This window comes from Mustela lutreola, chromosome 2 (genome assembly GCF_030435805.1).
Source record: "Mustela lutreola isolate mMusLut2 chromosome 2, mMusLut2.pri, whole genome shotgun sequence".
Lineage (NCBI taxonomy): Eukaryota > Metazoa > Chordata > Mammalia > Carnivora > Mustelidae > Mustela > Mustela lutreola.
In genome coordinates, this window is record NC_081291.1 from 102,987,997 (window position 1) to 103,011,521 (window position 23,525).

The following is a 23,525-nucleotide window of genomic DNA, read 5'->3' on the forward strand; positions in this document are numbered from 1 at the left end:
TAAAGTGAATAAAGCTCTGGCCATGCTTGGACCACCCTCAATGTTGACTTGTTTGTTTGCTTGTTTTAAAAGCTTTATTTCTGGAATATTTATTAATGACGTTGGTTTTTGTATCACTGAATTTAGGCTTTTAAAATTTATAAATGGGGGCACCTGGGTGACTCAGTTAAACGTCTCCCTTCAGCTCCAGTCTTGATCCCAGGGTCCTGGGATCGAGCTCTGTGTTGGACTTCTTGCTGGGCAGGGAGTCTGCATCCCTCCCACCTTAGTTCCTCCCCACTGCTCGTTCTCTCACTTTCTCTCTCAAAGAAAATCTTTTTAAAAATAAATAAAATAAAATTTGTAAATGAAGCTGATGTATGTGTTTAGATAACTGAGAGTTGTTTTGTTTTGTTGGTAACTGAGAGTTTTATAGTGTTAGTTGTGTATTTCAGCAACACCGCTTTGCTTGAATCAGTCTGTGTTCTGGGCACTAGAGAGCATCCACACTTCGTGAGACACTGGAGAATTTAGAAGCCATTTCCCTATCTGCAATGAACTTTTACTTGCAAAACAAAATTGAAACATATAATGATGATGCAGAAAAATTGACATTAAGTTATGGGATCTACTTCCCTTTACTGAAAATGTGAATCACTCTTCTTGACAGTCAGCCCAGATCAATAGGTGTTAATTTTTGAAAGCCAGCTTCTTTCCAGTGCTAAGAAAGCATTAGGACAATCACAATGAGTGGCATTTAACTTTCAGTATGCGAAGGCAACACTTTTCCATCCAGACCATTCGTTTAGGCTGGGTGTTTTTTCTTGTCACACTGCCAAGCTTATATACCTAATTTTTGTTCTAGCATCTGTTTCTAACTACTAATATAGTCTAAATCCCAATTTCCATTTCCTCACGAGTCTTAACTTCATCTTCAGAATTCTGCTGAAACTACTTCTACTCAAATCAGGAATGACCCTCCTTGTTGCCGAATCCGGTGGTTACATTTTAGTTACCAGATGATCTTTCTTTTTTTTTTTTCTTTTTTTTTTTTTTTAAATATTTTATTTATTTATTTGACAGAGAGAGATCACAAGTAGGCAGAGAGGCAGGAAGAGAGAGAGGAGGAAGCAGGCTCCCTGCTGAGCAGAGAGCCCGATGTGGGGCTTGATCCCAGGACCCTGGGATCATGACCTGAGCTGAAGGCAGAGGCTTTAACCCACTGACCCACCCAGGCGCCCCCCAGATGATCTTTCTATATGACTTGACACTATCAGCCATTCACTCTCCTCTCCTCAAAACGCTTCTCTCTGCTGTGGTTCCAGTCTTTGCTCATTCATTCATTCATTTTTGCCTCTGTAATTGCTCCTTCTCAGCTGTCTTTCTAAACTCCTCTTCCTCTATTTAAAAAATAGTGTTATTTTCCAGTGGTTTTTTTTCCCCATCCCCAATATGTTGCTTAGTTCAGACCTCTTTGTTTAGCTTCTGATCTATATTCAACTACTTACTTTACTTTTTTACGGAGTAATGGATGCCTTCCCAATATGCAGTCATTCACCTAGCCATATCTATTGTATGGCTAAGAACAGTCTTCCAAACCATCCCTTGTTCCATATCTCCACTATTGCTCTTGCCAATACTGCCATAGGGTCTTTGTCCTGGACTCATGCCTGAGAGTATCCCACTCTGGCTTTCCTTCAGCTTTACTGTTTCCTATGTGCTGAGGAATGTGTAGGGCCAAGGAGATATGCCCAGCCTGCTCATCATGTTCTAGCTACACAGGACTTTGGATGTCCCTGCAACAGGCCTTTTTCTAAATCTCTTCTATGAGTAGACCTCATTCCTGGTGTGTACTCCCCAGGCTCAAGGAGTCACCAAGGGGCAGCTGTTTGGAAGAAAGGAAAGCTTGCTGTCAGACCTTCAGGTCCCCATGCATATATGCGACAGTGTTGTAGACCAGAGCCAGAAGTCAGAAGAGAAGGAGGATATGCAAGGTCCTCCATTACTACTCTTATCACTGGCTCCACAAGCATTAAGGGCAGGACTAATTGTTACCTTATTTTTCTTTATATTCCTGGTACATGCTGATAGGCGATGGTTCAACTACCCGTAAGGACTTTAAGGGCAAGGGCTTTAATTTTATATTCCCATATGCTTACGCCTATCACAATGCCTACACAATACACATACTTAGTACATGTTTGTCAAATAAGTTAAATAACACAGCTTGTATTGAACCATTTATAACTATTCCATTTCCTTTATTGTCATTATAGTTTATTGTAATATTTATATGATTTTAGTCTCATGACTGCCCTTTTTTTTTCCAGAAAAAAAAACCCTCTAATTTTGTATTATCATTAAATGGGAAAACTAGATTTTAGATATAAAACTGAATTTTATTTTTAAATATATTTTTACAAACTAATTTCATAAAATAGGGTAAGTTAACGGTAGGTCACAGAAAACAGGGTCAGGCAAACATGAAAATCTTGATATAGCAGGACAGTAGTTCTTATAACTAGTTATATTAATAACTGCCACATCCTGGGATGCCTGGGTGGCTCAGTTGGTTAAGCGGCTGCCTTCAGCTCAGGTCATGATCCCAGGGCCCTGAGATCGAGTCCCATATCGGGCTCCTTTCTCAGCAGGGAGCCTGCTTCTCCCTCTGCCTCTGCCTGCCTCTCTGTCTGCCTGTGCTCACTCTCTCTGACAAATAAATAAATAAAATCTTTTTAAAAATAAGATAAAATAACTGCCACATCCTGAGGGACTCTGGAATACAAGTATGACAAAGAGCAAGGCTATCTGGAAAATGTAGAGATGCTGGGAAGAGCAGGGACTGGGTTTCCCTGCCAGGTTTCCCATGAATTCAGAGGGGAACCCCAAGATCCTATGAGTCCAGTTGCACTACTGAGTTCATTTGTGAGCATTGGGTTTGTGCATGATGACTTTTAATATAAAATGCACACAATCATTAGAATAATTTTAAATACCAAATCAGCATGTTTTAATTCACTAGCTGACTTCACTATGGTAATTCATGTTTTAGGTTGGCCGCCCAAGTTCAGTGATCTTGTGGACTTAGAACCCACCTGAAATGTCTCTAGTGCTTATATACCTACTTCAGATACTATTTTTATCATAATCTCACACATTCTGTAACTCACATTTGCTGCTTAAAAAGCAGTTTCTTCGGGGTGCATGGGTGGCTCAGTTGGTTGAGCGTCTGCCTTCCCCTCAGGTCATGATCCCAGGGTTCTGGGATCGAGTACTACCTCATGAGGCTCCTTGCTCAGCGTGGAGCCTGCTTCTCCCTCTGCTTGCCAGTCCCCCTGCTGGTGCTCTCTTGCTCTCTCTCTCTCTCTAATAAATAAAAAAAATCTTAAAAAAAAAAAAATCTACTCGTGATTCCACTGAGAGGTAACACATAGTTAAGCCACAGCAACAGTTGAGTTTTATGCCTCAATCCTCTCAGGATTCATAATGTTTTATCGTGTTTTGTTTTGTTGATAGTTTGTTTCTTCTGTGTTCACTCTCTACTCTTAACATTTTTAGGCATAATAAAATTTACTGATTCCAGTGCTTCTCCTCCTAGATGAGATGAGTCTTTCAGGAACACCTCAATAAAGGTATTAAATATCAAAGCAGTTACTCTACATGCCATCATGCAGTCTGTTGTGCCATCACAAATCATGAGTAAAACCCCTCAGTGAAAATGGAAGAGTATTTCTGTGATGAAACACTCTGTTACAGCTTGGGCTCTACTGGGATTTGGAGTAGGAATTTGGTTTCATAAACAGTTTAAATTGTTTTTGTCATCTAGAAAATAGTTCCCCTTTCACAAGATTTTGAAATGTCTTCAGTCTTAATTTAGTAGTAGTAATGATTCTTGGAGCTCTTTTTGCCTTCACAATAAGTTTTCCAACATTTACAAAGATTTGAGCGGCCCTAATTCACATATTTCACTTCCCACTCACTTATGCCTCTGTAGTAAGGCCATACCTCTCCTCATATGCCTAAAAAACTTTTTCTGAGTCTCTTAAGGTGGCAATTATTTAAAAGGTGGGGGGGGGGGGGTTGACCTCATGGTAATTGAATAGCAAAATGGGGGAAAAAGTAGTGTCACATATGTGTCACATACACCGTTCCTTCCCTCTGCCTCCGAGCAGGAGAGGTTGACTTGCCTCCCTTTCTTGGATATGATTTTTGGACTTCTGGTTTCTCTTCCCCTTCGGGGTTCTCTGGAGTGAGAATGTGTATGTTGGAGGTAGAGGGAGCAAGGGGAGAAGAGGGTTTGGTTGGCAAGGCACAGGATAGAGCACTAAACAGGATACTGAGAAGAGATGAGCAAGAGAACTACTGGAATAGAAGCAAGAAACTACTCTTCACTAACCATTGCAATTAAAGCCACAAAGTATTAGGACTGGAAGGAATGCAGTGCTCCTGTAATTATAGTAGTTTAACCTAACAGATACTCAATAAGTGGGTATTGAATGTAGACATACCCCATTTTGCAGGAGAAGAAATTGAATCCCACAAAGATCTAGTGCCCAGAACCATTCAACTAGTTAGTTGCAGAACTGGACCAGAGCCCAAGTACTCCAATTTCTCAACCACTTCCTTTTCTACTAGAAGATACAATAATGATGGTTTTCTTTTTTTAATTCTTTTTAAAATTCCCATCACCTGGCACAGAGTAGGCATGAAATGTTTTATCTCATTTTATTATTATTTGTTTCATCCTGACGATTGCACTCCTTAATCCCCATCACATATTTCCCCCACCCTCCGTTCTTCTCCCCTCTGGAAGAGAGGGACATGCTTCACCTGCAGACGTGTCCTGTTTTTTACAGATATGTGTCCTTAATGCCAGAGTTAAACTGCAGTTTGGCTAGCTTCTTCTTGTATAGAAATGTCTGCTTCAGCCGCTTCACAGCCTTCCAGTTTGTTCTCTATAGCTAAAAGTCTGTTTCTTGGTTTGTCTCTCTTTTTTTACCCCTCCCTTTGCTCATTTGTTTCCACATATGAGTGTTATCATATGGTATTTGTCTTTCTCTGACTGACTTAACTTATTTCACTTAGCATAATACTGTCTAACTCTACCCATGTCATTGCAAATGATAATATTTCATTCATTCCTTTTATGGCTGAATGCTGTTTCATTGTACTTTTTAAAATACCATTTTATTTTAAGACATTTTGAGCTCAACCTTATTATTTATGTGAGTGGCTGGTGGCACTTACTAGGTCTGTTTATGAGTGGCAGTCTAGTAGAAAGAATACGGATATTGGAGTCAACCTGGGTCCAAATCTCCACTTTGCCCAGTAGCACTTGGGCAAGTACCTTAATTTTTCTAAACAGAGACTTTAACATCTCAACAAATAAAGCTAATAATAGCTACCACATAGGGTAGTTGTAACAAATGAAACAAGGTTATTTGGCGTGTTTGGTTTGGAGTGTGACATAAGCCAGAGGTTTCAGTAAATATTTGTGAAATGAATAAGGGGTAACTATTACTGTGTTTGGTCTCCCTCATGGGGAGTCGACATGCTTCACCTGCAGACGTGTCCTGTTTTTTACAGATATGTGTCCTTAATGCCAGAGTTAAACTGCAGTTTGGCTAGCTTCTTCTTGTATAGAAATGTCTGCTTCAGCCACTTCACAGCCTTCCAATTTTTTAAATTCCAGGCTAATCCACGGAGGACAGTTGTTGAATGGATTGGCAGGCCCAACGGTGATGAATGCAGCTCCGTTCCTCTCTACCACGTGGTTTTCTGCCGACGAACGGGCCACTGCCACAGCCATCGCATCCATGCTCAGCTATCTTGGTGGAGCATGCGCGTTTTTAGTGGGGCCCCTTGTTGTTCCAGCCCCCAATGGGACGTCACCTCTTCTTGCTTCGGAGACGAGCAGGACCCACATTAAAGATCTCATAGAGACTGTATTGTATGCAGGTATTTTGCAGTTTATTTTCTTCCTGCTCTACTTTGTCTTTATCCCAGTCCTCTTTACTCAACCCTATATGCCAGATCCCTTCTTATGAAATACTTACGAGGACCAACGGGTACATATGCACGTGTGTGCTTTTCTTGTGATGGAATATGAAGATGCCTTTTTAAAACTTACCCTTTTCAGGAAGTTATTAAGTTTAAAATGTATCATCGCTGCATGGAAGTTTATTTCTTAATTTTACTCTTCCCATCCGTTTACAACTAAGCACTGTAGAACACAATGTCTAGTGTCTTTTGTAAATATCTTATGAGAACAGAAAACTAAATATCATGATTCACAGTAAATATTTGTCAACCATCTATTGGTAGCCGTTAAATCCATTTTCGCCCTTGCAATTTCCCCACTCCTCTCTGACCTGGTAAACCCTGGTCATGCACAGTTTACTCTTTTCTTCATTTCTTATCCTCTCTATGTTTAGCCTATTAATAAGGGATAGACCCTTCCAAAACATTTTCTTGGTCCTTTCCCTTTATTTCTAGGGTTAAGCCCTACTCCGCACTTACATTACAGTCTCTTACACACTCCCTGACCCTCTATGCCTGTTTGTTATTTCCTTCTGCATTCAGAAAACTCTTTGTAAGTTTATATATATACTAAGCCCTGTGCTAAGCACTGGGAGTTGGTGAGATCACTGAGAAGACCATTGCAATACAAATGGATATACAGAGTTTGAGAGACCTAATTTGCCTGAGTTTGGAGAAAAGTTGAGGAGGTGTGGAAGGCTTCATCAAGGATGTGATCATTAAAGTTAAGAATTTCATAGGACTTCAGCAAGTGTTCAAATGAGATAGGGCATTCTGTATAGAAGGAATAGCCACTTCAGGGGCAGATACGGTATGAGAGAGCTCAGTATGTCCAAAGAACTGTACACAATTTCATATGGCTGAAGTAGTGTAAATATGTGTGCTTGGGTGTAGGTGACAAGTGGCTGAAAATGAGGCTGGAGAGAAACGGGACCATATTACGATGAACTTTGTATTAATTTATTCACTTATTCATCGAACACATATATTTTGACCTCCTGTGTATCTGTCCCCGTGCAAGGCACCGAGATAGACATGGTTCCTGCTCTCACAGAACTTATAGGAAAATAGTTGTAAAACAGCAGACAGGAAAATAGTTGTAAAACAGGGTGGTAATTGCTGTAGCCAAAGGCTGACAGTTGCTCTGAGACCTCAGGAGGAGGAAGCTCACTTAGATTTTGGAGGCCAAGTAGAACTTCCTGGAGATGCAGCATCTATGGTGGAGCCTGAGGGATGAGAGGAAGTTACCCAAATACAGAACATACTGGAAAGAGAGGGAGCCATGGAGGAGAAGAAGCCTTGTAAGGGATGAGAGCTTGGCATATTCAAGCAATTCAGAGCCCACAGTGGCTTCAGCTTGGTGAGAGTCATGAAAGATAATTAGCTAGAGAGGTAAGCCAGACCATACAAGCATTCTTGTTTGATGGGTTTGAGCTGATGGGTTTGAAATTGATTAGATTGCAGGCAAAGGCCATACTCTGAAGAATTTTACACCAGAGAATTATACAATGAGATTTACATTTCAGAATATGTTTTAGAGGGAATGAAGCAAAAGCAGAGGCTGTGGCATATATAAAGCCTTTAAACCGCACTGCGCCCACCAAACAACTCCTTTTAAAGAGAAAAAATTGAGGGACACCTCGCTGAACTCAGTTGGTGGAGCGTGCAACTCTTGATCTTGGTGTTGTGAGTTGAAGCCCCACATGGGATGTAGAGATTACTTAAAAATAAAATACTTAAAAATATAAAATAAACAAGTTTTTCTTTGTTTAAAAAATAAAGAAAAAATGAAATTTAAATGTAAATAAGTAAAACTGAAAGCAGTGTCACATAAATTTTAAACTTTATTTTGGTTACATTGTTCTTTTTATTGAAAACTTATACAATAATAGTGTCTTTTAAATGACTGGATTTTAGGCATTATTGGGCAGGTATTAATGCTGTACATCCTTCTGGTTCATGGTTCCAGTGAAGCCGAAGCCTCTACTCAGAGCTTCCCAATTATTGCTTTAGTGCTTTCATATTTGCCAACCTGTTTTCCTGAGATATTGTCCCATGACCCTTCATTCCATTAAAAACATTTTGCTAGAATTGCCACATTAAAAGATTAATGACTCTAAATTATTTAGAAGGCATCATAAGAAAAGTAAACTACAGACCCACAGCTCCTGAGCAAAATGCTGGCAAACCAATTCTAATAACATATTTTAAAAGGATTATATACTATGGCCAAACGAGATTTATTCCTAGAATGCAAGGTTGGTTTAACATTTAAGATTCAACTAACGTATATATCAGTAGAATAAAGGAGGAAAAAATAGGGGGAGGGGGAAGCATTTGACAAATCCAATACCCTCTCAAGATAAAAACATTCAACAAATTAGTCAGTAGGAGCTCCCTCAACCTAACAGATGGGATCTATGAAAAAAATCTATGATTTCTGTTGAAAACAGCTTGATTGGGGCGCCTGGGTGGCTCAGTGGATTAGGCCGCTGCCTTCGGCTCAGGTCATGATCTCAGTGTCCTGGGATCGAGCCCCGCATCGGGCTCTCTGCTCGGCGGGGAGCCTGCTTCCCCCTCTGTCTCTGCCTGCCTCTCTGCCTACTTGTGATCTCTCTCTCTGTGTCAAATAAAATAAAAATAAAATCTTTAAAAAAAAAAAGAAAAAGAAAACAGCTTGATCATAATAGAAAATCCTCTGAAATCCACTATAAAACTACCAGATCTAACAAGTTCAGCAAGAATGAACAAGTTCATCCTAAAAACACAGATTTTAGGTGCAAGAAAATGTGTTTGTATTTCTTTCTATACATTAGCAGTGAGCAATCCGAACATGAAATTAGGAAGACAATTCAATTTACAATAGCCTCAAAAAGAATACAATATTTAGGAATAACTTTAACAAAATAAATATAAAACTTGCTTTCTGAAGACTGTGAAACACTGTTGAAAGAAATTACAGAAAGACTTAAGAAATAGAGACATCCCATATTCGTGAGTGGAGAAGTTTAATATTGTGAATATGGTACTATTCCCCAAATTGATCTTTACATTCAGTATAATCCATCTACCTTTGTTGCAGAAATTAATAAAGCTGATCCCAAAATTTATATGGAAATGCAAGGGACTCAGAATAGCCAGAACAGTCTTGAAAAAGAACAGAGCAGGAGAACTCACACTTCCCAATTTTAGAACTTACTACAAACTCAGCTTCACTGATTAAGACAGCAGGGTATTGGCATAAGGATAGACATAAGTCAATGGAACAGAAGTGAGATTCCAAAAAATGAACCATTACGTTTATGGTCAACTAACTTTTCATAAGAGTACCAAGACAATTCAGGGCACCTGGCTGGCTCTTAGAAGAGCATGCAAATCTTGATCCTGGTGTCATGAGTTCAAGCCCCATATGGGATGTAGAAATAAACTTAAAAAAAAATGAGTAAGAAGACAATTCAATGGGGAAAGAATAGTATTTTCAACAAATGTCGTTGGAATAACTAGATGTCCATATATAAAAGAATCCTTTTGAACCCCTTCCTTACATCATACATAAAAATGAATGCAAAATGGATTATAATCCTAACATAAGAGCAAAAACTAAAAACTCTTAGAAGAAAGCATAAGAGTAAATCTTTGTGACCTTGGATTAGGTCTGAAATCTTAAAAGCACAAGGGGCAAAAGAAAAAAAAAACAGATAAACTGGATTTCATCAAAATGAAAAACTTTTGTGTATCAAAGGATACCCATCAACAAAGGGAAAAGACAACCCACTTTGGGAATGGGAGAAAATAGTTGCAAATCATTATCTGATAAAGGACTTATACCTAGAATATATAAAGAACTCTCATAGCTCAACAAAAAGATAACCATATTAGAAAATGGGCAAGGGACTCAAATTTTTCCATAGAAGATATACGTATGGCCGAGAAGCCCATGAAAGATGCTTGTCATCATTAGTCATTAGGGAAATACAAATTAAAACCATAATGCTATACAGTTCACATCCAGTAGGATGGCTGTCATCAATAAAACAGGATGAGTTGCCTGGCTGGCTTGGTTGGTAGAACATGTGACTCTTGAACTCGGTCATGAGTTCAAGCCCCACACTGGATATAGAGATTACTTAAGAAAATAAAATCTTTCAGGGGGCACCTGGGTGGCTCAGTCAGTTAAGTGTCTGACTCTTAGTTTCAGCTCAGTTCATGATTGCTGGGTTATACGATTGAGCCCTACACTGGGTTCTGCACGGGAGCAGAGTCTGCTGGAGATTCTCTCTTCCTTTCTGTCTCCCTCTTCCCCTCCCCCTACTCATGCTCTCTCTCTCTCTCTCTCCTCTCTCTCTCTTTCAAGTACATAAATTTTTAAAAAGTAAAAATCTTTTTTAAAAAATGGGAAATAAATGTTGGTGAACAAGTGGAGAACTTGGAATCTTCATATATTGCTGGTAGGAAAATAAAATGGCATAACCACTTTGGTTCTTCAAAGTGTTAAAACATATATTATCATATGACCTAGCAACTGCATTTCTAGGTATATACCCAAATGCAGTAAAAACACATCCATGCAAAAATTTCTATGCAAATGTCCATAGTAGCATCATTCATAATAGCCAAAAAGTAGAAATAATCCAAATATCTATCAATTTAAGTGGATAAAAAATGTGCTTTATCCATTACATGGAATATCATTTGGCAACAGAAAAGAATAAAAGTATTGATACATGCTCCAACATGGTTGAACCTTGAAAACATGTTAAATGAAAGATGCAGGTCAAAAAGACCACGTGTGATTTCATTTATGTGAGATGTCCATTATACTCCAGTCCAGGGAGACTGAAAGACGAAGGCATGGTTGCTTGGGGTTGGGAGAATTTGGGATGGGGGGGGGGGTGGGTAATAGGTACAGAGGGTTTTTTGGAGAGGATGAGAAAGTCCTAAAATTTATTGTGGTGATGGTTGCACAATTCTGTGAATATACTAAAATCACTGAATTGTGCACTTTAAGTGTGTGAGTACTGGGTTGTGCAAATTATCTCTCTGAAGCTGTTTACAAAAGTGCCAGTAGAGAGAGTACAGACAAGGCAATCCCAGAAGAAGAGATACAAATGGCTGTTAAGTATATGGAAGGTGCTCATTCATTGTTGTTAATTAGAAGATCTGTAAATTAAAACAGTTCATTAACTTCTTATTGCTCCTCAGACTGACAAAGAACAAAGACATTATCTATGGTTAAGTGTCTTATAGGAATATTATACCTTTTGTTAAGAATATAGACCTAGAATTATAATTAATATTATCCAACTGAGCAGACTCAAGAAATCACTCAGTCTAATCCCTTTGTTGACAGCAAAGAATAAAGGATTCATTCAAATTAAAAGTTAATTAATGGCATAGGCAGTCTTCACTCCAAGTTTCCTAACTTTTCTTTTGGGAGTCACACTTTTCTATTAAATTAGATACAACAGAAGCTGGGACTGAGAAGTGTCAGAACTCTGGAGGGAATGATCAGGATTCCTAGGATCTTTTTCTTATTAATGGTACCAAATTAAGGTTGTGGATGTTCATTTTACTTGTAATTGTTTAGTATTTTACAATAGTTAGTCTTTTTATTCATTAAATTTTGCTTTCTGCTTCTTGGTTTCTTGTTTTTGGATGCTTTCCTGTTGTGTTCAAATTCCCCATATAGCCTGTAAATTGAGTCTGTCCTGCACTGTGTTTTGGAATATCCCATTTTTTTGATGGATTATCTTTGGAAATATGTTTTGGAATATCCAGTCATTGATTAAATAAACCTTCTCCTATCCTGTTACTATAGTTTCTGTATCATACTTTCTTTCTGAGTACCATACTTACTAGACAATCATCTTAGATCCATTTCAAAATCTGATACTACAATTTTGTTGGTTTCTCATGGTTTTTTTTCCAGAGAATAACATTTGTTTCTTCCTCGAACTTCTCGTCTACGTAATGTAGCGTAGTACTAACTTCTTGCCTGTGACCTGCTGAAATTTATATCTTTAAATATCTATTTTTTTTTTCACAAGACAACTAATTTTGCTAGGTACTATATTTTGCTTATCTTTTTGTGCCTACATCTTGGGTAACAATTTGTTAGATAAATAAATACTTGAAACATTGAACTTTTATGTTGTCTGGTTAACATTTTATTCTTTTTTTTTTTTTTCCCCTCCCCTGTCCCCAGAATTTGGAGTTGTCTGCTTACTATTTTCTGCAACACTAGCTTATTTCCCACCCCGGCCTCCACTTCCTCCCAGTGTTGCTGCAGCTAGCCAGCGGCTGAGTTATCGGCGGAGCTTTTGTAGATTATTAAGGTAACTATACTTTGAATTGCTGAGTGGTTTTGACTACTACCTTCAAGATAATTTCACATTTATTTAAGATAATTTAGAGTGATAATTTTTCAGCAACCCATTAATCAGGTTACAAATAACTGATAAAATACTGATTAAATATTTTAGAGGGGTTTCCTATCAGAAATCTATTTTTAATATTTATTTATTTGAGAGAGAGAAAGCACACACGCGTGCATGGTGGGGGTGGGGTGGAGGGAGAGGGAGAGAAAGAATTCCCAAGCCAACTCCAGGCAGAATGTGGAGCCCACTGTGGGGCTAGATCTCAAGACCCATGAGATCATGACCTGAGCCAAAATCAAGAGTCAGATGCTTAACTGATTGAGCCACTCAGGCACCCCTATCAGATATCTATTTTTAAAAATCACCAATAACAAGGGCGTCTGGGTGGCTCAGTCAGTTAAGCATCTGCCTTTGGTTCGGGTCATGATCCCAGGCTCCTGGGATCGAGCCCCACCTTGCTTTGGGCTCTTTGCTCAGTGGGGAGTCTGCTTCTCCCTCTCCTTCTGCCCCCACCCTGCTCATGCTTACACTCTCTCTCAAATTAATAAATAAAAACTAAAAAAAAATTTTTTTAATAAAAAAATTGTTTTCTTTTTGTAGAGGAATCCAAACCACTTCATTGCTGGCCAAAGTGATAACTCAGATCTGTGGGAAAAAAAAAATTTTTAATGTTTATTGGACATTTAATTCTGATTTTGGCTAACTAGTTCTTTTATTCCTTTTTTGACTGATAAGAAGAAACCTCCTATAAAATTTACTATGTATTTGTTGAACATATCCCTTAATATTGTCCACTTAATTGTCTAAAAAAATTTTTTTACACAGCGTTCATTTTGCTCTGCTGCAACAAATGCAGTTGCCATTCATTGTAAAATTTGCAATGTATTTTCTTCTACTCCCTAATTTTTTCTTCATAAATATTCAAATAAGCAAATTACAAAGTTATATCTGTGTAGAAAAAAAGTAATGAGAACTGAGTCAGTTCATTGACATCAAGATCAGTGAAACAACACATGCTACAGCCGGCACATTACAATAAAATCTTACCTGATACAGCAGTTAAAGTGAAATGTAGTCCTACAAAAATATAAAGTTGTGGTTAATAGGGAAGTACTTTTCACCGCTTCTGTTTTAAAATTTGGTTTAAATTAATTACAATGAAATAAAATGAAAAATTCAGTTTCTCCATTGTACTAGCCAAGTTTCAAATGTTCAAAAGCCACATGTGGCTGGTGCCTACCAAGTTAGCATAGCTAGGTAACACTATTTTTGAAACTTTGGTTCACAGCCACCTAATTTAGTAGGTAGACCATCTTAAAAAATAAAAAAAGGGTAGAATGAAATAATCTAGAATGGAAATATTGTATCACATGTAGTAAGGGTACATAGTTTTTGTTTCAGAATGTATGTATTTATGTATATGTGGGGAGATCACAATGTAAAAATATACTACTTTGGAATACAGCAAAAAGTTTTTAAAAATCTGGGGCACCTGGGTGGCTCGGTGGGTTAAAGCCTCTGCTTTTGGCTCAGGTCATGATCTCAGGATGCTGGGATCGAGCCCTGCGTCGGGCTCTCTGCTCGGCAGGGAGCCTGCTTCCCTTCCTCTCTCTCTCTGCCTGCCTCTCTGCCTGGTTGTGATCTCTGTCTGTCAAATAAATAAATAAAAATCTTAAAAAAAAAAAAGGTTTTAAAAATCACATCTCTGTAGCATGTAGAATATTGCCTTCCACATAATAGGCAAATAAAAATGTTTGTTAAATTGGATGGTGACCAGTGGCACATACATGTGATTGTTCAAAATGATAGTTTTTTTTTTTTTTTATTTAATGCTATTTAAGTTCTTCCCTGCACAGCACCAGAGTTTAGATAGCAATCAGGAAAGGTAGATTAGGTCATACTATGCCAGGCTAGTAATTTGGACTAGTCTGTGGAAAATGAGAAGTCACTGAAGAACAAGTTCTGTAAAAAATTGTTCTGACAAGGAAAAACAACATAAAATTATCACTCTGACCACAGTAAATGCCCTGTGTTTGCTTCTAATTACTCTAGAGTCAAGATCACTATTCTCTGTTAAAACCATAGAGTATAAGATCTTTCCTCTCTATAAAACACCCTTTTCACCAATGCCTAACTTTCCTTCATTTCTTCCATTATTTGTCTTCAGAATTGCCCCTAAGGGAAGCCTCTCTAGGGGAGTTCTTTGGACCTGCCATGCTCCCCGCCCGAGCCTATCAATGTAATTTTCTCTGGCCCTTCAAAGGATGCCTGAATAATTGTAGATTCACATGCAGTTGTAGGAAATAATACAGATGATATGGACTCTTTTTGCTGTTTCCTCCAGTGATAACAACTTTAAAAACTGTTGTACAGTATCACAGCTAGAAAATTAACATTGGTAGTCACAATAAAGAACATTTCCATCATCACAAGGATCCCGTTTTTTGTCCTTTTGTAGCCACGTCTACATCCCTTCCGCTCTACAGGCAAACACGGATTTGTTCTCCATTACTATATGTTGCTTCAAGAACGTTATATATGGGCGCCTGGGTGGCTCAGATGGTTAAACATCTGCCTTGGGCTCAGGTTATGGTCCCGGAGTCCTGGGATCAAGTCCCACATCAGGCTTGTTGCTCAGTGGGGAGCCTGTGTCTCCCTCTGCCTCTCTCTCTCTGTCTCTTATGAATAAATAGATAAAATCTTGAACAAAGGAAAAAGAATGTTATATAAATGGAATAATATAGTACATAAATTTGGGAATTGGCTTTTAAAACGAGAGAGAGAGAGAGAGAGAGAGAGAGAGGCAAACCAGAAAACTGACTCTTAACTGCAGAGAACAAACTGAGGGTTGCTGGAAGGGAAGCATGCAGGGAATGGGTAAAATGGGTGATGGGTTAAGGAGGGCACTTTTAGTGATGAGCGCTGAGTGTTGTGTGTAAGTGATGAATCACTAAATTCTACATCGGAAACTAATATTACACTGTTAACTAACTGGAATTTAAGTAAAAACTTTTTTAAAAGCCTGTTTCTCTGGAGAGTCAACTAGGTTGTTTTGTGTTACTCCTTTTTCTTGCCTAATACTATGGTGTGGATGTACAGTTTAACTGTTCACCTGTTGAAGGACATCTGTGTTGATTCTAGGGATGTTTTGGCAATTACAAATAAACATTCATATGCGGTTTTTTGTGGGGACATAAGTTTTCATTTCTCTGGGATAAATGCCCAGGAGTGCAATTGCTGGATTATGTGGTGGTTGCATATTTAGTTTTTTGGTTTTTTTTTTTAAAGCCCGCCAGCCTATTTTCCAGAACAGCTATATCATTTTTCATTACTGTAAGCAATACACAAGTCATCTAGTTTCTGTGCATCTTTACCAGACTTTAGTGTTATCACTTGGTTTTTGTTTTAACCATTTTGATAGTTATGTAGAAAAGTACAGTCTCTGTAGAGGGCAGTTGGCATTATCTATTGAAGTTACAAATACGCATATTCTTCTGATGTGGCAGTTGCCCATATGTACTAGTGCACATGTGAAATGACTGTTAAGAGCAAAGGAATAAAATTATATGTGTGTGTGTGTGTAATATCTTTATATATTATATGTGTAATAAAATACAGATCTCTCAGTGAGTGCTGGTTAAATAAATTGTGATTTAGCAACATAGTAGAGGACTACGCAGCTCTGAAAGAGAAGGAAACTCTTTATTGACTATGGAAGAGTTCTAAGACTTATTAAGTTAAACTGAGGGTTTTGGAGGGGTGCGGGTGGGGGTTGGGTGAGCCTGGTGGTGGCTATTAAGGAGGGCATGTATTGCATGGAGCAGTGGGTGTGGTGCAGAAACAATGAATCTTGGAACACTGAAAAAACAAAAATTTTTTAAAAAAGTAAAATTCAGCAAATGGTTGCAATATGCTACCATTTATATAGAAAGATTGGGGAAAGAATATATACACACACACACACAGTTGAGAATATATATATTAATATGTACGTATCTATAATATATATATACGAATTTATATAAAGAGTATACAAAATTTTATATATAATAAATTATATGTAAGTACAAATTTATGATAATATATAAACTCTTATATAAGAATATAATATATAGGGGCGCCTGGGTGGCTCAGTGGGTTGGGGCCTCTGCCTTCGGCTTAGGTCATGACGTTAGGGTCCTGGGATCGAGCCCCACATTGGGCTCTCTGCTCAGTGGGAGCCTGCTTCCTCCTCTCCCTCTACCTACCTCTCTGCCTACTTGTGATCTCTGTCTGTCAGGTAAATAAATAAAATCTTTAAAAAAAAGAATATAATATATAAATTTATATAATATATAATATACACATTTGTGTATATATATATAAGCTTGTATATTTCTGTTTCTGGGAGTTACCCAAGAAAGTGCTAATGCTGGTAATTGTGGGAAGAGAGGAATGGGGTAAGAGGGACATGTTTTCCCCATATTTTTATACTTTTTGGTTTTGAGCCATTTGCAGTGTATTGCCTATTAAAAATCATTGACTAATTCAGACTTTAATAGCAATAAAATAAAAATTAAAACTGCTCTCTGAAAATAATAAAACTAGCAAATTATGTATTTCTTTTAAGCTTTGATTTTTTTCCCCTCCACCTTATTCAAAGGAGAATAATTTATCCTTTCAAGTAAAAGCTTTTTTTAACTATACCTACCTATTTACTCTATGAAATAATGTTGGTAATTCATTTATATAATAAATACTGACAACTTTAAACAATATAAATGAAAAGGATTTTTGTAAAAAAAAATTTAAAGAACTTTAAATTTATTAAGAAATTGACAAATATTTTCTATTTGTGATTCTGGTATTCTAGTTTCCAAAGGACTTACATTTTTCATGAGTTAAGAATTTAAAATCAAGATTTTTGAATCTGTAATAATATTTTCTTTTACTTCTCTTACAGCAACATGAGATTTTTGATGATTGCTTTAGCGTATGCCATACCACTTGGTGTATTTGCTGGTTGGTCTGGAGTTCTGGACTTAATTTTAACACCAGTGCATGTCAGCCAGGTAAACATTTTATTTCTTTATATGTTGTAGGTATTTTTAGTTCATTTAAATTATAAATATTGTCTGTATGTCTTGGTTTAAACTTCAAGACCTGGGTAAAACATTATCTGATACCATTTTTGCAAAAGCAAAATCCTTAGGAGATAGTTAAAAATAATACTGATTTTCTTCCTGGATTTTGTTAACAGCCATGAACTTTATCTACATTTATTGGCTGTTGTTAATGATGTTAATAAACAGAAGAATAGAGGAGGAAAACTTCATTTGTTGACTGCATCCTAATCTTGCTTCACAGTTTATAAAGATTCACGATCCCATTGTCATATATATGGCTACTTTATCTTTTTAATTTCTCACTATCTCTCTAGTCTCAGAATCTCATTTCTTTAAAAGTAATCTCATTTCTTTAAAATCATTTCACCTATATGCTTCAGGCCATATATTCCTTCTCCTCATTTCTAGGTAGCATGGTAGAAGGGCACAGAGGGCTTCGAAGGGGCAAATGGAAGAAGTCCACCACACGGGCATGCCTTCCCACTGTATGAATGAGAAATGATCTGCTCATTCTGCTTATGATGAACATTTGGATTGTGTATGATTTTTGATTGTCACAAACAAGGTGTAGGAATATTCTCATACGCTCTTGAGGCACCTCTATATATATTTCTGTTTGGATATCTAGCTAGGAATAGAATTACTGGTGATGGTATATGCCCAGTTTAATAGATGATGCCAAACTTCCCCAAAGTGGCTGTATCAGTTTATAGTCCTATGTGAAGTTTCTCATTGCTCCACATCTTCACCAACCCTTGGCAGTGTTAGTCTTTTTTAAAGTTAGAAATGCTAATGGCTCTGCAGTTAAATGCCATTGTAGTGGTATCTTTTTAAGTGTTGAACATTTGAATATCCTTTCTTGTGACACACTTGTTCAAGTCTCTTGCCCACTCTTGGGCTGCCTTTTTCTTACTGATTATAAAGAAGAGAGCTGTGCAGAAGGGGCCTCCCCAGAAGGCTATGACTATGTGGGGTCCTCAGCAAGCCTTGGCTGAGAGATGGACTGCACATATAAAGGGTAGAGCTCCCAGAGGCTTAACGGAAAGATGGCCAGGAGGTGTAAAGCAGAGCGAATAGAGTAGAGGGCAAGCAGTGCTGGGCTCTTAGATTCTTGCTCCGCTGGAATGGTAAGTCCTCATTAATACCTTGTTAATATATTTGGGCTTCTTCTGAGACACAAGAATCTAGGCCAGAATTTAGAATCAAGAACCATACTCTAGATAAAATAAGGCCTGTTCTACTTAGACCCACAGTACGCAAGCCCTGAAAAAAATCGGCTGAGGAGACAATTTGGAGATTGAGTCCTACCAAGTGAGGGGAGCTCGGGAAACACTGTGGTTTCTACTTACATACCTTAATAAAACACAAAATTAAGCCTGTACAAGTTCAAGGTGATCAGTTATTAATTGAACTGCAGACTAATACAAAATGCAAAAATGAACCATTTTAGAGAAAGATAAAAGGATCCAGAATCTTTATATTATGTCATCCACAGCATGTACCCTACTGTTAAAAGAAAAAAAAAAAAATTAGACAAACAGGAAAATGTGACCCGAATTTATAAAGAGGAAGTACTGAATAGAAACCAACTCAGAGGTACATGTTGAATGTAGCACAGAAATGCAGGAAAGAGAAATCTTTGCTTGCTTGAAGTTTATTAATATATATATAATAAATATACCATACATACCATATTGGACAGTGCAGATCAGAACATTTCTGTCATCATAGAACGCACCATTGGATGGGTTTATCATTATTCCTTTCACATTTAAACCTAGAATTGAATTTTGTGCTTGTTATAAGGTAGGAGTTCAGTTTCTTTTTTTCCCCATATAGGTATCCATTAACCTGGTATCAGTTTTAAAAGATCGTGCTTTTCTCTTTGCTCTCTAGTGTCATCTTTGTCATATTGAAGTGCCCTTATATGCACAGATGCGTTTATTTTTAATATTTTATTTATTTATTTGATAGACAGAGGTTACAAGTAGGCAGAGAGGCAGGCAGAGAAAGAGAGGAAGCGAAGCAGGCTCCCTGCCAAGCAGAGAGCCTGATGCAGGGCTCGAGGGATCGTGACCTGAGCAGAAGGCAGAGGCTTTAACCCACTGAGCCACCCAGGCGCCCCACAGATGTGTTTTTAAACAACTTTTTTCCCTCCAGTCTATTTGCCTATCTTTTATCACTTTTATCTACCCATATGTCTCAAGTATTTTAGTGTTATAATAAACCGGTATTTTATAGAATAAATACACCCCTTTATTGAGATTTTGGCTAGAAATTTTTGAATCTCCAAAATCAGTTCAAGAATTAACTTCTTTGTAATTAATTTCTTTGTGAGCCATATACTACATTTATTAATAAATTCCCCTATGTTAACTTCTACAACTACATTGTCTAGTAAAATGGCTACTGGCCAACTTGTGTCTATTTAATTTGAAATTTAAATTAGTTGTGGGGCACCTGGCTGGCTCAATCAGTTAAGCATCTGCCTTCAGCTCAGGTCATGATCCCAGGGTCCTAGAATCGAGCCCCATGTTGTGGTCCCTGCTCAGTGGGGAATCTGCTTCTCCCTCTGCCCCTCCCCCTGCTTGTGCTCTCTCTCTCTCTCTCTCTCTCTCAAATAAATAAATAAAATCTTTTTTAAAAAAAGAAATTTCAATTAGTTGATGAAATAAAATAAAAATTAACTTTCTTAGGTTCTATTTTCTCTAATTTCCTTTGGAGACTCTGTATGTTATACTTTCACTTTATATATGCCCTATGTCTCTTAATCCCTTTTCTGAATTTTCTGTCCTTTTGCCTTTCTCTGGTTCAGACTCGCTGTTTCATCTAGCCTTTCTTTCAACTCACTGTTTCAGTTTTCAGCTCTAATATTTTTGTTAAACTCATTCTAAGTTGTTAATTTCACTTGTATTCTGAAGTTATAACATTTTTATTTGAATCTTTTTCATAGTTTACAAATTTCTATAGAAGTACTCAATCTTTAACTTTTTTGAATTATTAAAAATAGTTGCTTAAAGTCTCATAATTTCTTGATCTGGATCCCCTGTGGGTCTCTTTATATTTGTGGTATCCATTTATGTTTTCTTATCGCTTTATGAGGTATGCCTTTATTTTTGACTGAGTGCCAGACATCGTATATAAAAAATTGTAGAGCTCACTTAAGCATCAAGATGATGTTATTTAACCTGAGAAAGAACTAGGTTTTTTCTTACAGGAATCCAGGAATCCAGTTTTAGGAATTGAGGTAACTGCATTTCAGTCCCACAAAATACTATTCTATTTTGAGTGTGTGGTATCTTAGGTAATAGCCCTTCAAAGTCACCATCTAAAGGCTGAGGTTTTGGGGCACCTGGGTGGCCCAGTCGGTTAAGTGTCTGCCTTTGCCTCAGGTCATGATCCCACATCCACGTCAGGCTCCCTGCAGAGCGGGGAGCCTGCTTCACCCTCTCTCTCTGCTGCTCCCACTGCTTGTGCTCTCATGCACTCTCTCTGTCAAGTAAATAAATAAATAAATCTTAAAAAAATAAAAATAAAGGTTGGGTTTTTTTTTTTACAAGGCCACCCATCCTACAATAGGCCCTAAAGTCAATTTTTTTTTTTTCCTTCCGAGGCAGGTATTCCAAGCATGCTCAGTTCCAAGAAAGAAGAGTGTAGCACTCATTTATTTATTTTTTTCATTTATTATATATTTATTCAGCCCTCTGTTTAAAAATTTTATTATTTATCCATTTTTTGGGAAGTATAGTTGACACACAATGTTACATTAGCTTCAGGTGTACAACATAGTGATTCAACAAGTCTGTACATGATGCTCTGCTCACCACAAGCGTAGCTCCCGTCTGTCACCATACCACACTATTATAGTACCCTTGGCTATGTTCCCTATTGTAGCACCCATTTAAAAATTCTGATTTTGCAGATTTTATGCTTCTCATTATAAATCTCGAGACACCCTTTCAAGTGTCTTTCTCTGTATAAACACTCAGAGAGACATGAGGAGTCACACCAGGTATTAAATAAAGTGAAATTTAAAATTAAATGAGGAAGAATGAAGCACTTGGATGAATCAGTTAAGAGACCAACTCTCAGTTTCAGCTGAGGGTCATGTTCCTGGAGTCATGGGATCGAGCCCTGAGAAAGGCTCTGCACTCAGTAGGGAGTCTGCTTAAGATTCTGTCTCTCCCTTTCCCTTGCCCCCCACCTCTGCACTCACTCTCTCTAAAATACATCTTTTTAAGAATTAAAGAAAAATTTTAATAAATTAGTGGGTAGAATATTATTAATTAAAGCAAATTTCATGAACAAAGGAAGCAGAAAAGCACCACTGGCCTAAAAGGACCAGGATTACTACAGTTGGATACACAGTGGTTCTTCGCCTGACACAGGGCCCCACTCACCCAGGGGATAGATGGAAATGTTTGGGAGGGCCTAATAGCATTAAGTGGGCCTTAGACAATGGATACTAAATGCTCTGCAGGGAGAGGGGGCAGTTCTGCAGAACAGAGAATTCTCTGGCCCCAAATGCCAATGATGAAAAAAAAAATGTGGAGCTAAATTAAGCTTCAGGCTGTTCTCTTTCTCCAGAGAGTACTTATCTTTGTTCTGGCACCAAACACTGTTAAGTAATTGTATTACTTAGAGTAGGCTAAGCTGCTATGAGAAGTAGAATCCCAGAATTCTGAGGCTTAAGGAATTTAGTTCTCATTTACATCATAATCTAGGACGGTTTGCATAACAATCTAGGACATTTGTCCACAGTTCGGATAGCTCTTTTCCTCCCACTGATTTAGAGACTGCTTCCACTCTGCAGGCTGCTTCCACTCTGCAACAATCCTGTCGCCTATGACCCTGTCATTGTATGCATGGTTTAGGCTGGTGACTACATCCCGATTCTAGTGGTTGGAAAGGGAAAGGAAGCCCGGAGGAGCTTACAGCCGTCTTCCAGGCTCTTGCTTGGTGGTGGCACACTTTCATTCTGCCCACTTCCATTGAGAACTTGTGCGCATAGTCCCATGTGTTTGAATGACCGCTAAGACATACAGTCCACCTGAGTGCCTAGGTTCTACCTAGGGAACATTTTGGTGAAGAGGTGTAATGAGAAATATGACTAGGAAAATAATAAATGGTAGAATTTAGTTTGGGCAGCTCTCAATTGACAGGTCAAGTTTGGACTTGGCCCTGTAACCACAATGAAAGCCAGTAACTATTTCTGAGCAGGAAAGTGGAATGATTGGGATAATTATTCTGGCAATAGTGGGCAGAATAGATTGTGGAGACCATTTAAGAAGCTATTACAGGAATCTAGAAGTAAGAAATAAGGTAATAAGCAAGCATGGTGGCCATGGGAAGGGAAAGAGGAGACAAAATGCACTGATACTATTAGGGATACGTGGAATTCCAATGGTAACCAGTAACATGTATTGAACATGTTAGCTTATTTAAGTCTCAAAAAAAAAAAAAAAAAACCATTGTTATCCTCATTATAATAATGAGGAAACTGAGACTTAAGAGTATGAATTGGGACAGAAGCCAAGTCATAGGAGGAGTTAAAAATACGTGAGTGATGGGTGAATCTAGGCAGTATTTGTAGATTGCTCGAGAAAGTTTGGCCATGAGCGGAGGAAAGACTTAAAGACATTATTAGATAGATGGAGAATCATCATCAGGTGGTAGTAACAGCCTTTACTGAGCACTTCCTGTACACTGACCACTGATTTAAGTCCTGTACACAAATTATCTCATTTAGTCCATTCTATGGGTAAGAAGACATAATTTGTCCAGGGTCATAAAGCTGCTAAATGGCAGGGTTGGAAATGTTTTCCCACGAGTGCAATGAGCTATATATTTGAAACCACCTCCAGATTGTCTTTCAGTAGTCTCCCTAGGTGCTTAACCCCCATTTCTCAGGCTCTCACTTGCTTTCTCTTCTGTGAGTTCTCTCTTCTGTGACTCTTGATACATCTTTAATTGTTGCCAGATGTTTGAGCACCTGATTATTTCCCAGTAGTTTCCCGTATGTTGG

At 38.0% G+C, this 23,525-nt stretch overlaps 1 protein-coding gene across 2 annotated transcripts in view; it reads left to right on the forward strand.

Annotated features, from left to right (window-relative positions):
* Window positions 1-23,525, forward strand: part of SLC49A4 (solute carrier family 49 member 4) — a 68,474-nt gene that overhangs the window by 20,110 nt on the left and 24,839 nt on the right. For both annotated transcript variants that reach the window (XM_059162852.1, XM_059162851.1), the window contains exons 3-5: window positions 5,672-5,937; window positions 12,224-12,353; window positions 17,338-17,446. In XM_059162852.1, the coding sequence (XP_059018835.1) occupies window positions 5,672-5,937; window positions 12,224-12,353; window positions 17,338-17,446 (505 nt within the window). The remainder of the gene's footprint in view (window positions 1-5,671; window positions 5,938-12,223; window positions 12,354-17,337; window positions 17,447-23,525) is intronic.